This window comes from Miscanthus floridulus, chromosome 1 (assembly GCF_019320115.1).
Source record: "Miscanthus floridulus cultivar M001 chromosome 1, ASM1932011v1, whole genome shotgun sequence".
NCBI classification, from domain to species: domain Eukaryota; kingdom Viridiplantae; phylum Streptophyta; class Magnoliopsida; order Poales; family Poaceae; genus Miscanthus; species Miscanthus floridulus.
The window spans coordinates 178796583-178811066 of record NC_089580.1 but is presented as its reverse complement, the minus strand read 5'-3'; the positions used below and the strand labels follow the sequence as shown (position 1 = coordinate 178811066).

The window sequence follows — 14484 nt, the reverse complement described above, 5'->3', positions numbered from 1 at the left end:
TACGCCTCTTGGTCGACCAACATGTTGCCGCCGCCTGCTCCGCCCTTGCCGCCTTGCGTGCTCTCGGTGGCGGTGGGCACTCGAACGCAAGAACCTTGCTAGGCTCCTGAGCAAGCTCCGCCGATGGTCAATGCCACGATACCGGGTTCCTCAAGATAGGCACTCTTTGGATTGGCCCCGCCGTCGTCTTGTATCTCTGCATATTAGCCCATGCACCGAACAAGAGCAGGCTGCTCTTGCGGTCGGCGTAAGGCGTGAGACAATAGGAGAATTTCGGTATCACCAGCTGCGACACCATCGACAGAACCCATCCCCCGGATGCCGAAGGTGCCGAGGAGGTTGCCGTCGGTGAGCGCGTCGCAGCCAAAGCCTAAGCTCAGGGAGACCTGCTGGTCCTTATCACCGAAAGTGATTGCTTCATAGGCAAGGACGCCGACCGTCTCCACGCTGACGTACTGGTAGTCGTACCGGCACGTCTTGAACATCAGATGGGGCACTAGTATTAAATTTTCGAAGTTTATTTGAATTTTTAAAATGGAAATTTCACATTTATAGGGGGGGCATGTGCCCCTGCTCGCCCCCTTGTCTCCGCCCTCGCCGGTGGCGGCAGCAGTGCCGCCCCCCACGGCGCCGCCGCCTGGATCGCGATGACTAGGAAGAGCAACATAATGACGACGAACGACGCCATGTAAACTGACATGGCCACTTGTGCTACTGAAACTGAAGCTTATTGCAAGCATTAGAATTAGATTACCTGCTGGGTACGACCTACGAGTCAATGGATGCACACCAGTGTCGTTTATTTTATTGTTGAGTCAACGCAACGAAGGGAGCACGGCCCATGAGTACAACACACCTCTTTTTTTTTGTCTTTTTTTTCCTTTTTGTGTCAATATCAATTAAAATATATGGTATAGATTTACATATTTACTTCCAACCTTTGAAAATATTGGCACATAATCTTTTATTCTTTTATTGTTCCTTTCATATATTAATTTATGAACTTTAAAAGCTCGATTTAAAATAATGAAAACTAATAAAAACAGTTGGAACAATTTTAATGAACCATTTATTTTATTAATAGAATATAGTCTTTTTAAATTTGATATAACAAATTGGAGAATGCTACATCTTTATTTATTACTAATCACAAGAAGAAAAGACAGGACACAAGCTCTCACAAAAATAATAACACACGCTTCTCCAGAGAGAAATTGCTAAAGTGCAAGATCACACGAGTTAATCGGCAATCAAGCGACGGTACATTTGAGACGGTGCTGTGTATGGGTCAATTTGAAGCTCAGTGGTCGCACTAGGCATCAGGCTTCATCTCTCGCTTGATGGCCGCCACCAGGTGGTTGTAAGCCTCGCTCCAGGCTTTCTTCATCTCGAGGCTCCACATGTCAGCAGGGAGCGCCTCCTTGATCGTCTCAAGCAGCGCGAACCCCGTCACCTGTATTCGTGATCAACACGCGCGATATTACGATTATTATTTCAATGTTGTGACATCATCATTTTCAATCTAGAAGACAAGAACGCTTTCGTTCTGTCTTTCCAAGTCAGGGAATAAAGGTGAATTGACAATTGGGGGCCCGGCCCGGTTGCATGTGGACTTGCCTCAAAGTGGCCATCTGCGACGCCGTACTTCAAGTGCGTGGCGCCCAGCCTCTTGAGAGTGGTCTCCCTCACGGTGACCTTCCCGGCCTTGCGAAGCTGCGCCGCCGCCTCGCAAGTCTGCAGCATTGATAGCGACACACAAATTTTTCCTGTCAGTCCTTGTCGTTCGATCGATCGCGTGAAGCTTCCATCTCGATTGATTCTAGCGTGAGAAATGCATGAGAACGTACGTACCATGACAAAGACGGACATGGCATGCGTCTTGAGCTTAGGGTTCTTCTCCAGCGGCACGTCGGAGTCGCGCAGGAACGAGAACATCTGCTTCGCCGACGGCGCGATCTCAAAGACCCTGCAGTCAGTCAGCAGGAGCGGACGGCGGCGCCCATGAATCAAGGAGCAAGTGCGATGACCGCCGGTGCAATGCAATCCAAACGAAGTAGAAATAGCACAGGGATACCAACAAATAACGTACTTGAGGAAGAAGCGGAGTCCCAGGTTGGCGGAGTCCTTCTTCATGATGGCCCAGGACTTGAGCACCAGCGCCTCCTGCTCCTCGCTGAAGACGACCGCGTCGTTCCCCTCCGCGAGCGCCATGCCTGTCGTTGATTGTTCGGCTTGCTGGCTAGCTTCCTGAGTTGATGTAGAGCTGTGTCAGTTACCTGAGCCCGACACTGGTGGGATTGGATGGGTGCACGTTCCGGTTATAGTGGGAAAATTGGGTGTGATACGAACCGAAGTGGAGCACAAGTTTATATTTATATAGGTGGATCGGCCAGGCGAGGGCGGCCCTTGGCCCTTGGGGCACCTGACGAGCCAAGAAGCTTGGACCGGCTACCAGTGGGCAGTGGTCATGTTGCGTTGCTCCTCTGTTAGTAGCGGTACGCAATTACGCATACAGCACGGAGTCGGGGGTGCAAGGCCAAAACCATGTGCCGCAGCGACAAAAGCGAGGGTGGGTTGGTTGGGGACTTCGGAGCTGGGGCGCGGGCCGCCATCGCAGCGGCAGCAGCGAGGAGGCCAGCAGGCAGCGGCTCCAGCGTCAGTCAGTGCGAAGGAGAGGAAAGGCGTGTCGAGAAGAAGACACCTGTCCGGAGAGGTGCAAAGGAGAGCTGCGAGAGGAAATGCAATTCAAAGGCAAGCCTTTGTCAATAACGTGGGCGGCTAAGCGCGCGGAGAGCAAAACAGCGGCGGGTTTTAGCAATAGCAAAGGAAATCAAGTCAAAGTCTCGTTCGTCGTCCCCGTTCTTTCTTCTCCACCAAGAAGCAGGAGTTGTTCTCGTTTCCAAACATCGACGGGACGTTCCGAGAACGCCGGGCAAAGTTAAGTGTCCGGTCCGGTTGTTCCTGGGCCGAGTTGGTCAGGTCTCGACGGGCCTAACTTTGTACGGAGTACAGTGTTATACTCACTGTAACCAGGCCCTTCATTGGAACGTGGAAACGTTTCCGATTTCGGCGAGCCTAGCGCCCTGACGTCGGGCCCTAGACCTGCGTCCGAACGCGGCTCCCGTTCGACGCAACCTCCGTGCCCCCTCATATGCTACACCAGCGTAACAGGAGAGCGCCCGCCCATCGCGCCCATGTCACCACGTGCATGCGCCCTTGCTCCTAAACCGTGACGTACGCAGCCCCCTCCGCCCAGCCTCCATCCCGCTCCGGAGGCCACGTCCGTCCGTACGGAGCTCCCTCGCTTGCGCTCGACGCACGCAACTCCCTCGTCCCGTGCCCTCGCCCTCCCTCGTTCGTATGGATGACCTACCGGCTCCGGGAGAGGCGATGCAAGCAAAATGTGGGAGTAGGAGAGATACAACACTAGATCTACTTTTGAAAACATCCAAATACAACCGCTGCAACATACGTCTGAAGACAGTTGAAACACTTGAAACATGCTTATGAAACACTTGAAAAATGACCTGAAAGACACTTGAAAACCATTGCAACCATACGCAGCATCCGAATAAAACACATGCAACATCTATATGAAACATGTGCAATATTCAGATAAACACAATTGCAACATGCGTCTGGAAAACACAGATGAAACATACCTCTGAACATATAAACACTCGAAACATACTATTGCAACATGCCTCTTAAAACAATTGCAACATACATAACATGTGCAACATCCCCGATCTACTTTTATAACATCCATATGATTCAACTGCAACATACCTCTGAAACGTCTGAAACAACTGAAACATACAATTGCAACATGGGGGAGAGAGAGAGCCTGGCGCGGGGATCGCCATGGCCGCCGGATCTGCGGGCATTGGGGGCTCCCAGTGCCGGAGCAGGGCCGCGCGCCCGCGACGGGGCCGTCGCCAGCGGTTGCGCTCGTCCCCGCACTGGAGTTGAGGCCAGAGGTGGCCGGCCGGAGAAGAGGAAGGGGGTCGCGGGGGGTGGCCATGTGGATCAGAGCTCGTGCTCGCGTCGGGGACGCCGCCGCGTCGAAGCAGGTGGAGGGAGAGGGAGACAGCGAGGCGCACGGCTCGTGCGCGCGTGGGGGCAAGGGCAGGGTGCGGCTCGGTAGAGGAGCGTTTGCAGCGCGGGCGCGGCGGGTGCGGAGATGCCGTGGTGGCGGAAGGGGCACGGGAGGGATGCGGAAATGAGTCCGTCCGGTCGACTAGTATGTATCGTTATCGTTCCGCTTTCTCCGCTGAAACGAGCTGGTTTGTGTGAACCTCCTAGTGTAAAGTTTCTTGAGACGAATTTCTTGCGTTCCAAACGGCCAGGTAAGCGGGGGAATTCAGGTGCCACTATTCACTATGTTCGACAAAAGAGGCATACTAGTACTAGTCCATCAGATGATGTCTCGCGTCCCTCTCTCTGTGTACATACAACATACCCCGCCCCGCAGTGTGCTGCCGCCGGCCGCCGGCCGCCGCGCATCTCGAAACTCGTTACACCTCCGGCTCGGCTCGGCACGGCCACGGACCCACGGCGATCTGATGGATCACAGATCAGCACGCAGCGGCGCACTGACGGGGCCGCCTTTCTCGAGCGGCTGGCTGCACGCGGGGGACCCGCCGACGAGCTCCTTGGCCAGCAGGTACCGGAACGCGAGGTTGTGGGGCTTCCACTCCACGCCGCCGCCGCCACCACCGCCCCTGCCGCGCGCCCGCCCGGCCTGCTGCTGGCTCCGGCGCACGGCGTCCCGGAGGCCCTCGGGCAGGTGGCACTCGACCGCGGCCACCACCTCCTGCGCGCCCAGCCCGGCGTCCCGCGCGTACAGCTCCAGGGCCTTGGGGAGGATGATCTTGTGCTGCCCCCGCCCGCGGACGCCCACGTTGGCGCGGATGTACTCCTCCTTCGCCGCCTCCAGCTGCTGGAACAGCCTCTTCGAGCTGTACAGCCGCACCTGCAAGGAAAGTTACAGTTGGATTGGATTCGAGGAGATGAATGCTTCGGAGCTCTCGTACTCGTACGTGATGTGCGTGTGTCCCGTCCCGTTGGGAGCTGGGAGTTGGGGTACTGGGTGTGCGTTTGATGCAGCGTGCTACGTGCTACGTACCACTGGGTCCGAGTAGCTACCGGAGGACAGTGCGAAGTGCACCAGCGGCTCGGGGTGGTCCACGGCGAAGCCTTGCAGCTCGTCCTTCTCCCTGCTGGACTTCCATTTCGGGTAGAGCAGCAGCCGAAGCCACTGCAGGATTCATCCAGAAGGAACCACCATGAATCGACTGACCAGTTTTTAAGCTAAGGCCTGACTCCGGGAGGCAAAAATAAACAGAATACAGGAGGAGGCACAAGGCAGAACAAACCTGTCCAGAAGAGTGTGCTCGGCAGCACAGGATCTGGCACTCTATCAGCTCCGTGTTTACTCTTTGGCCACTAATGATGTAGGATACCTGTGGCGCAAAACATGCCGTCAGACTCAAGTTCAAATCAGGCTGAGATTTATAATTCGATATAGGTCTTTCCTACCTTGGTAAGCAGTATCCTTTTGCTGTTACTCTGTGGAATCCCGTACTCGATATGGGCCTGAAAAGAAGAAGAAGAAATGCTTAGATTGAAACCCATCAGTTCAAGAAGCTGAGTAAGATATCGAGGTTCAGGGCAAGAAAATAGTTACATGCATCATCATCGCATTATGCAGCATTGATCCAGAAAGCAAGCTTCTCTTCGTTTTTCATTCCACTGAGATCAACACTTTCTAGAAGCTGTACAAGTGACCTACAAAGTGGAACCTGCAGCTAGTCAGCAAAGGCTTGTATTTTCATCCCTACGGACTGGAAGAGAAAAAAAAAATGACATGTCAAATACTCACATATATTTGCGCAACATATCCTTAACGTCAGCAGACCTCTGATCACCCTTGCAAAGAGCAGACACCTCTATCACAGAATCATATTGCAGCCCAAGCTCCCTTGATTCACCATTGCCTAGTTCGTTGTCCTGCCACGCCTCGATGAAGCTCTTTTTCCTGCACCTGGGGCTCCATATATCTGCAGTATACTTGGAAGATAGTCCACTTGCTGAAGAAAAGGATGAGCACGGTGAGGGGAAGAAGGCATGCTGCACGGCATGGACGTCTCTCAGCCTTATGTATATGGCCGCAATGGATTTGATCATGTCCTCAGATATCTTGTTAGGCGTTTGAGGAACATGGTCTGCAACCCTGGTACCCAAGATGTCTGCCAAACTCACAATGCCAGGATCCATGCACTTTCCTTCCTGGTCATCAGTTGAGATTATGTTAGGATTTCAGCACATCAAATTTGCTACTATAAAACATGTACTACCTTCATCCTATAAAATACAAGGGATTCTGGCTCTGCCCAGGTGCATAGCTAGAATCCCTTGTAGCTTCAAGACGAAGGTACCACTAACTAAGCCCTGCAGCAAACCTATTAAAATACTTTAGAACCAAAGAGATTTCAGACATCATTTTGTACCTCAACAAAAGATAGAGGTGAAGTATGGCATGGTTTCAGAGCTCTAGCAAGGTTGTTTGCTGACGGAGATACCCTAACAGAACGGTGCAGGAGCGAGGAATGGCTGCGTCCATTATTGATCTTTTCATTGCTAGTCTCGCTCGTAGAAGCTGTAGGTGTGGACTTGCGTGCCATGACCATTCGACTGGACTGGATTAGTTGGTGCTTCCTTGGGGTGGAGAAGTTGAGCTCTGAAGCTTCAGATAGTATGCCTGAAAAAGACCTAGCTGGCTGCTTGTTACTTTCGACATCACAAGCAGAATTCACAGGGGAAAATTGTTGTTCAAAAGCCTTTCTGTATAGTGTTAGGAGATGTTGCTCCAAGCATATGACCTCTAGCTCGAGTACTGCAATCTCCTTTATTAGCTCCTCAGTCGGCTGAGATGGCATGGAAGAAAGAAAGAGGCTATGTGTTAAGTGAAAACTCTTGTCTTCAGAAAAAAAAATCATGGTGTAGAAGTAAAACATTGGAATAATATGGTAAATATTTCCACACTTTTTTTTAGCTCGTCCAGATGCTGAACTGTATAAGAGAAGGACTTTCACCTTTGGAATGCAGTTCTCGCTTGATGCATGAATAGTACAAGGCTTGTAACCTAGTGCTTTCTCAAGAGCACGGTGCATGACGAATTGATCATTTAGTCGCTTTTCAAGGACTTGGACCTGCAGAAGCTAGCATCGTAAGTATGAATAATCAGGTAGAAATATCATCACATACATTTGAAGAATGAAAAATGCTGAGTTTTTTTTTTCCTCTTTTTACAGGTCATGGAGGGGAGGAGACTTCCCACCTGATTGGATTGCATTGGAGGGCCAATAACAAATGCTACTCAACAGCGTTTACTGTAGCATTGAGGGGTTGTGAGAGGGTTACTGTGGGGGATACGACCCCCGGTATCCATAGGACAAGACATGGGCCGCACCATTAGAGGTGGCCCTACCCCACAAGATCAAGACGTGCGGCGCACGGCACTGGTCGGCGTGTACCGCAAGGCTAAAAAAAGATATTGTAATACTAAATAGTATATTTTTCTTGTAACCCTACCCCTCCAGAGTATATAAGGAGGAGCAGGGGTCCCATAGACGAGAGATATCGAATCTGATACACAATCAATACAATCCACCAAAGACACAAGACTTAGGGTATTACGTTGATCAGACGGCTTGAACCTGTCTAAATCGTTGTCTCTGCGCCCGCGTCACCATCCAGTTCCTATTACGCGCACCTCCACCAATCATTTACTACCGTGGGTATACCCCTCGGTAGACTGCCGACTAGATCGTCGACAGTGGCGTGCCAGATAGGGGGTGTGCGTGCTGATTCTGTGGCGAACCAGATGGGAATCTTTTCTTCAACCAACGTCGCCGGCAACTCAGCATTCGGCGGCAACTCGACGCTGACACGCAGCGGATTGCTTTCCTCGGCGAATGGCTGCACGTGCTAGAGTCCGACGCCTTGCCATGCGCCTCCAACAGACATATATCCGTTTGTCTGCATGATTTCTGTTGGCAGCAACCCAATCGGATACGCAAGATCGTTGCCGCAGATCATGACGACCAACAATCAAGAAAGGCGGCCAACGATAAAGCGATGTGGAGCGGTGTTTACACCGAAGATGCTGATCGTCCGTACAAGCGAATTGGAGTAATTGAAGAGATATACAAGCACATATGCATCTGGATCTACACCACCATGCAAGCAATCTCACATATGTCAGACATGCAAGGAAGATCTCGGACTGCGCCTCGCCTCGGTCGAACATGCCCAAGGGCTTCGCCTCCCCACGCGGATTGACTCCGTCAGGCTCTGACTACGCCCATTCGCCTACGACTCCGCGTACTCGTCCGAGCCGTCAAGCGAGCCGTTCGAGCTGTCAAGCGAGCCGTCCAAATCACATCCATCTACTCGGACATCATGACTCGCCGGCTCCTCTACTCCACTCGGCGTCAATCAAGCTAAGTCACGCTTTAATATTCTTCTAAATATTCTCTAATCTTTCATATGTCTCCGATGTCTCTCCATGCTGTTTTCTCCATGATTATTATACAAACGACTTTTTTCCATGTATACCATCTTAAAGATAACATACGTTTTCGCCTCAATGACTTCCTAAACAGCCATGTTTACACTTGTGTTTTTCAGAGACGGACTATGTCTCCGGCTTCTCCCTACACGTGCACGGGCTCCAGCACTCTACGTTATGGGTGGTCGGCAGCGGCTCCTCGGTGATGCTTGTCTTCCTACACGTACACGAGCTCCAGCGCTCCGCGTTACGGTTTACGGGCTAGCCGGGGCTGGGGGGCTCAACCAACAAACTAACGGCTCGAGGCAGTTTATATTAAATATAAACACATCTCCAAAAGAAAACTTAATGTTTACAATATATTTAAGATATTCTTCATCAACTCGCTGACCAGCCACGTTCTCACTTGTGTTACCAGAAACAGCCCTGTTCTCGATCTCACTCCTACACGTGCACGGGCGACAGCCCTTTGCGTTATGGGTGATCGACAGTGACTCCTCGTTGACGCCTGTGCTCTTACGCGTAAACGGGTGCTAAGCACTCTATGCTAATGAGTATGGGCTAGTCGGGGCTGGTGATGCGATACAGAGCCAACTGGCAGGAAGTTACTCATATTTAAAATATGAACACTACATACAAACATAATGTTTATCTAATCCGCCCTGCTGCCTTCATCGCCGAGTTCGTATATTTATTTTTGCATCATGTACTACTCATTCTACATATTTATTGTAGGATCATCGTCCCGGTGGTCGCACCACCTGGCATTCGGACTTCTCCGCCAATCAACTGGTCGGACCGCTAGGTTCATGAACTTCGTCGTCGAGCAGTTGGTCGGACTGTTCGACGTTCACTTCTACTCGGCGCTCACTTTCGCCGCCGACCAGTTGGTTGGGCTACTCGGTGCTCGATTCTACGCCAACCAACTGGTCGGATTGTCCGTCGCTTCATCGTCAGCTATGCTGGGGGCTCGCCAGCTAAGCTGGGGACTCCACGACGTTTGGATTGTTCGTTGCTTCATCGTCAGCCATGCTGGGGGCTCGCCATCTAAGCTTGAGGACTCCTCGGCGTTCGGATTCTTCATGCAAGCGTCGACAGCTAAGCTAGGGACTCCTCGGCGTTCGGATTCTTCGTGCAAGAGTCGCCAGCTAAGCTGGGGACTCCCTTGGTGGTCGGATCTTGCTACGTCTCATCGGTGTGCTATTAACTTGCTCCATGTTGTTCGGATCATGGTGCTGATCTTGGGTAGCACGTCTGGGGTCTTGATACGCACATGACAGATGACATCGACAAGCTTTCAAGCTTATTTTCTTTGACACTACTACAAGATTTATTTCTTCATCTTCCAGCAGACTCGGGGACTAAGTGGCTACACTTCACTGGCGGTGAATGTAGTGCTCTTTTCTTGATTTACCATCCTTATTGACTAAGGGTGTGTTTGGTTGAGCTGTGGCTGTGGGAAAAAGTTGCTGTGGGCTGTGAGTTGTGGGAAAGCTGCTGTGGGCTGTGAGCTGTAGAAAAACTGAAAGTTGTTTGGTTAAACAAGTATAAAATATACCTTCTATTTTTATCTCTCTTGAAACAACTATGAAAGAGCTTTTTATTCCACCAATTTTGAAAAGCAGAAAGCCAAAAGCCAAAAGCAGGATCAAACCAACTTTCAAAAATGTACTACGGAAAAGCAGCTGCTTCTGAAAAAGCAGCCTCCAAAAGCAGTCCCTTTGGTTGGGCTTTTGGCTTTTGGGGCCAAAAGCCAAAGCCAAAAGCCCAACCAAACGGACCCTAAGTCATGGATGATTCCTCGCAAACGGAGTCTAAGTGGCTACACTTCGCCTGGAGAATTTTTCAATTTAATCTTGAGCCCCTTACATTCTTCCGGCAAGCCTTACTTGGCTAAGTCCGAGATCGATTAACCTGTTAAACTGGCTGGCTCCTACTTCCACCGCTCAAGTCACCGGTTACACTGGTCGGTTACGACTTTCACCGCTCAGGTCACTGGTTTAACTGGTCGGCTTCGGCTTTCACCGCCCAGGTCACCAGTTTAACTGGTCGGCTTCGACTTTCACCGCCCAGGTCACCAGTTTAACAGTTTGGTTTCGATTTTTACCGTCCAGGTCGTCAGGAAAACTGATCGGCTTCATGTTAAACTGCTCGGACTTGATCAAGACGACGTCACCAAGCGGATACAAGGCGCTCAGGGACTAGCTGTGGGGGATATGACCTCCGGTATCCATAGGACAAGACATGGGCCGCACCATCAGAGGTGGCCCAGACCACAAGATCAAGGCATGTGGCGCACGGCACTGGTCGGCGTGCACCGCAAGGCTACAAAAAGATATTGTAATACCAAATATGATATTTTCCTTATAACCTTACCTCTCCAGAGTATATAAGGAGTAGCAGGGGTCCCCTAGATGAGAGATATCGAATCTGTTACACAAAAGGACGTACCCAGTGCAAGGAGCTCCCGCTCTGTGCGGGGTCTTGTGTCTCTGTTACACAATCAATACAAAATAACATAGCACAGGACGTATGGTTTTACGTCACATCGACGGCATGAACCTGTATAAATCTTGTGTCTCGTGTCCCTATTACCATCTGGTTCTGATCACGCGCAACCCCACCGATCATCTACTACCATAGGTATACCCCTCGGTAGACTGCCGACTAGATTTCGTCGACAGTTACAACAGCGAGTTTACAAGGGCGTTACATATTTGGAAACATAGCTAAACACAAACACTAGGCATTCACCACCAAGGAGTTTTCTGCAGGCAAGCAGTAACGCCATAGTTGCCGCCTCCTTTGCAGGCTTGCAGCAGTGAGTAAGCGATATTTGGTGCATAGGTGTGAGCTCTTTACCATCCTTGAGAGCACAAAGAGGTATCACAAATTATATTGACATTCTTATACTGACATATGGCATTTGGTGAAGAAAACATGACAAAATAAATACTCCCTCCATTCCAATAACCTCTGAAACAACTAGTTGAGACAGGTCTGGAATGAACAATAACCTATGGCTACGGGGGAGAAGATCTGATATCTGATTTTACCTCACGCTTCAAGGAGCATGGAGGAAGCTCAGTAGCACTGGACTGCATCTTGCTGGTGCTATTCTGGTCCTTGAGTTCTCCGGCATCCTTCTATTCAACAGACATTGTACAAGAGTCAAGCAGAACAGAAATCAGATAACATCTAGTCAGGATATGTACCAGATATTTTCAAGACACTGAAGAAGCAAGTGGTAGCCTCGCATTTTTCAACAAGCGCAGACGGAGAGTTACCTGTTGATGCTGAGCGTGGCACCTCGGCGAAGCCGAATCCGCGCTATCCATTCTGATCACTCTGATAGAATCGCTGCCAATGCAAAATCCCCAAGGTCACTTAGCCTAGAACCGCTTCTAAAACACAAGAACCATCTTTCTTGGCAACAGCAGTTCTCCAAACAGGGTATTGCAACCATCAAAGTTAAATACGCAGGTTCGTCAGACTGAATAAGGGAAACAGGGAGGTCTCACCTCTTGGAGCGGCTGTGAGACATTGCCAGCTAGCAAGGGGGCTACAGGTCTACAGCTTCTCCGCCCGGAGCTGACACAGAGCTCAACCAGGCCTTCGCCATTGCTATCTTGCGGCTAGGTAAGCAAACCGTTGAAATCCGCCACCCGCATTGAAGGTTAAAGAACCGAAGGGAGCAGATGGGGTACAGGTAGAGGCTAGAAAGGGAGACGGCAGCGTCTACCTGCCTCACATCACAGGTGAATCATCCGCAGCAAGTGGAGGCCTGAGTTGTTGCCGAGGAGTCGATCACCTGCTAAAGCCTTGACCTGCTGATGCTTTTGCCTTTTGTTTCTCGGCTGAAAGTTCATCCTCCTTCCTTCCCTCCCAGGCCCCTACTTCCCTGCTCTGTGACTGTGAGGTGAGAGGACAACTGAGTGAGGAGTGCGAGGGCTGGGGCCTGAGGGCGATGAACTTGAGGCACTCCACCCCCAGTCCCCCACTCCGCACGGTCACACGGACCACACCACTCCACTGCCGGTACAGTGGAGCTGGTACTGTTTCAGAGGCTATCTCAGAACAGCACTCCAGATCGGTCCTGTGTCCGGTTATTCCGATGCTTTATTTATTGTGACAAGTCCCTTGTATATTTATGCCTGTGACTCCTAAGACCGAGTACCAACTTCTTTTCTATTTTATGCAAGGTCGACAGGGCAGAAGCTCAGAGAAGGGCCTCACTCTATTTTCAACCCAGATCTGCCCGGTTTAGGGCCTCTTTGGCAGGGTTTCGATGGCTCTGGCTCTCGCACCTGTCGGCCGTCCACGGGCCGATGGGTGCCAAGGAGAGCTGGAGCCGCGGAGCCCAAAAAACGAGTTTCTCCAACTCTGGCGGTGTCTGTGAAAGAGAAAAAGAGGAAAAAGAAAAATGACTCTAGTGAACAGTAACTCTCTATCGGTCCGTGGGCGACCGATAGATGAACAGGGGCGGGAACTGAACCCCCAGAGCCCTACCAGGCCCTTACTTTGTTTATGCACGCAGCACGCGTGGTAATTTTACTCCGTCCAAGGCTGCTGACCTTTTCACCTCTGTCACATCATAATCAGGCTAGTATCAGAAAATCCGAATACTAAATAGTAACAGAATCTTCTGCCACATTGAGCATCTGCTCTTTATAGCAAGGCAAGCTAGGAATGGTTCTTTTTCACCAAGCGGTTCAAAAGATTGTGAGGTTCCTGTTTCTGTCGGTAGAAATGGTGATCCAACTTCATCGGTGCATGCAGGTTTTTGCTGGGCAATGATGAGATGAGCAGGTCACATGCGGATAAAAAGGACTGTAAGCAACGCAGCAGGACAGTGGCATGCATGGCGTTGTTTCATTGTTTCACCTGTGACCGACTCTGCTCCGGTAATCGATGGAGCTCGTTCTATGTCCCGTTCGGCTTACCCTATATCCAGCTTGTTCGGCTTCTTTTTTCAATCGAAACAATATTTTTCTCACAATATTTTCAGTTAAAACAGTATTTTTCAGCCAATTTCAGTCAAGATTCAGCAAGCCAAACGGGACCATGTCTTGCATGCATACCTACATGACCACACACACCCCACGGCGCAGAGGAACAGACGTGAGCAAGTTCGTGCCGGGGCAGCGAGCGAGTTGCAAGGTAAGCCAGAGGACACGGCAAGAAACTGGCAGGCTCGCAGTCGGAGGCCACAACTGCTGCTGCCCTGGCGGCCGGACAAGCCGGTGAGCTTGTCATCTCGCCGCCTCGCCTAGAAAGAGGCGCTGCTCTGCCTTGATGCACACTAAGCCTGCTACTTCTGCCCTCTGTTGCACCTCCAAAAGAAAGTTTTTGGCAGGTCATGTGACGCGGTCACTGGTGTCGCCACAGCCCACATCGCACCGGTGCATGTACTCACAATGGCAATGCAAGGTCGCCACAGACGCTGTCCTGATGCTGCTACACCTTATACAGATCCTCATATCTGGACTGAGACTGGACCAACCCCAGCTAACATTTTCCTGTTCCTTGGTCACCCATGTTTTCAGATCGTATTATCGAGGCTAGTCGTATGACCACCGATAAGTCGATAAGGGACGATTAGTCGTCGATAAGGGACGATTAGTCGGTCCTAATCGGTCTAATCGGCTAGTCGGACATTTAGTCGTCCTTGTGCCTAGATGGCCTGATCGACCATGTATATACTATATATATTATGATGTAAAGATATGTAAACATGGCAGAGGAGGCAGAGTGGTGGCTCATCTTGATGCTGCGGACGCCAGCGAGAGGCGCGGACGGAGCTGCAGACTAGAAGGTCGGAGGAGGAGGAGGAGGTGGCGAGCTGGTTCAGGCCGTGGAGTGCCCTCTGCTCTACCGCCCACTGTGCCTCGCGCTCGCCCTTGCCGCAG

At 50.9% G+C, this 14484-nt stretch overlaps 1 protein-coding gene and 1 pseudogene across 1 annotated transcript; both read right to left on the bottom strand.

Annotated features, from left to right (window-relative positions):
• Positions 1–1084: 1084 nt before the first annotated feature.
• LOC136503748 (anaerobic nitrite reductase GLB1) lies at positions 1085–2327 on the bottom strand. The gene is made up of 4 exons (XM_066498732.1): positions 2090–2327; positions 1852–1966; positions 1618–1734; positions 1085–1453 (listed from the first exon to the last, which is right to left on the bottom strand). Exons 1-4 carry the CDS (start codon positions 2209–2211, stop codon positions 1313–1315), a joined length of 495 nt encoding a protein of 164 aa, XP_066354829.1. The 5' UTR covers positions 2212–2327; the 3' UTR covers positions 1085–1312.
• Positions 2328–4344: 2017 nt separating this feature from the next.
• LOC136503739 (uncharacterized) lies at positions 4345–12503 on the bottom strand (annotated as a pseudogene).
• Between the last annotated feature and the right edge of the window lie 1981 nt (positions 12504–14484).

Excerpts from the sequence above, each read along its gene's own strand:
- LOC136503748 (XM_066498732.1), bottom strand. The coding sequence starts at position 2,211 with ATGGCGCTCGCGGAGGGGAACGACGCGGTCGTCTTCAGCGAGGAGCAG. Across the intron at positions 1,735-1,851 it reads CCATGTCCGTCTTTGTCATG|ACTTGCGAGGCGGCGGCGCA; the intron begins GTACGTACGTTC and ends TCAATGCTGCAG. Across the intron at positions 1,454-1,617 it reads TCGCAGATGGCCACTTTGAG|GTGACGGGGTTCGCGCTGCT; the intron begins GCAAGTCCACAT and ends TCACGAATACAG.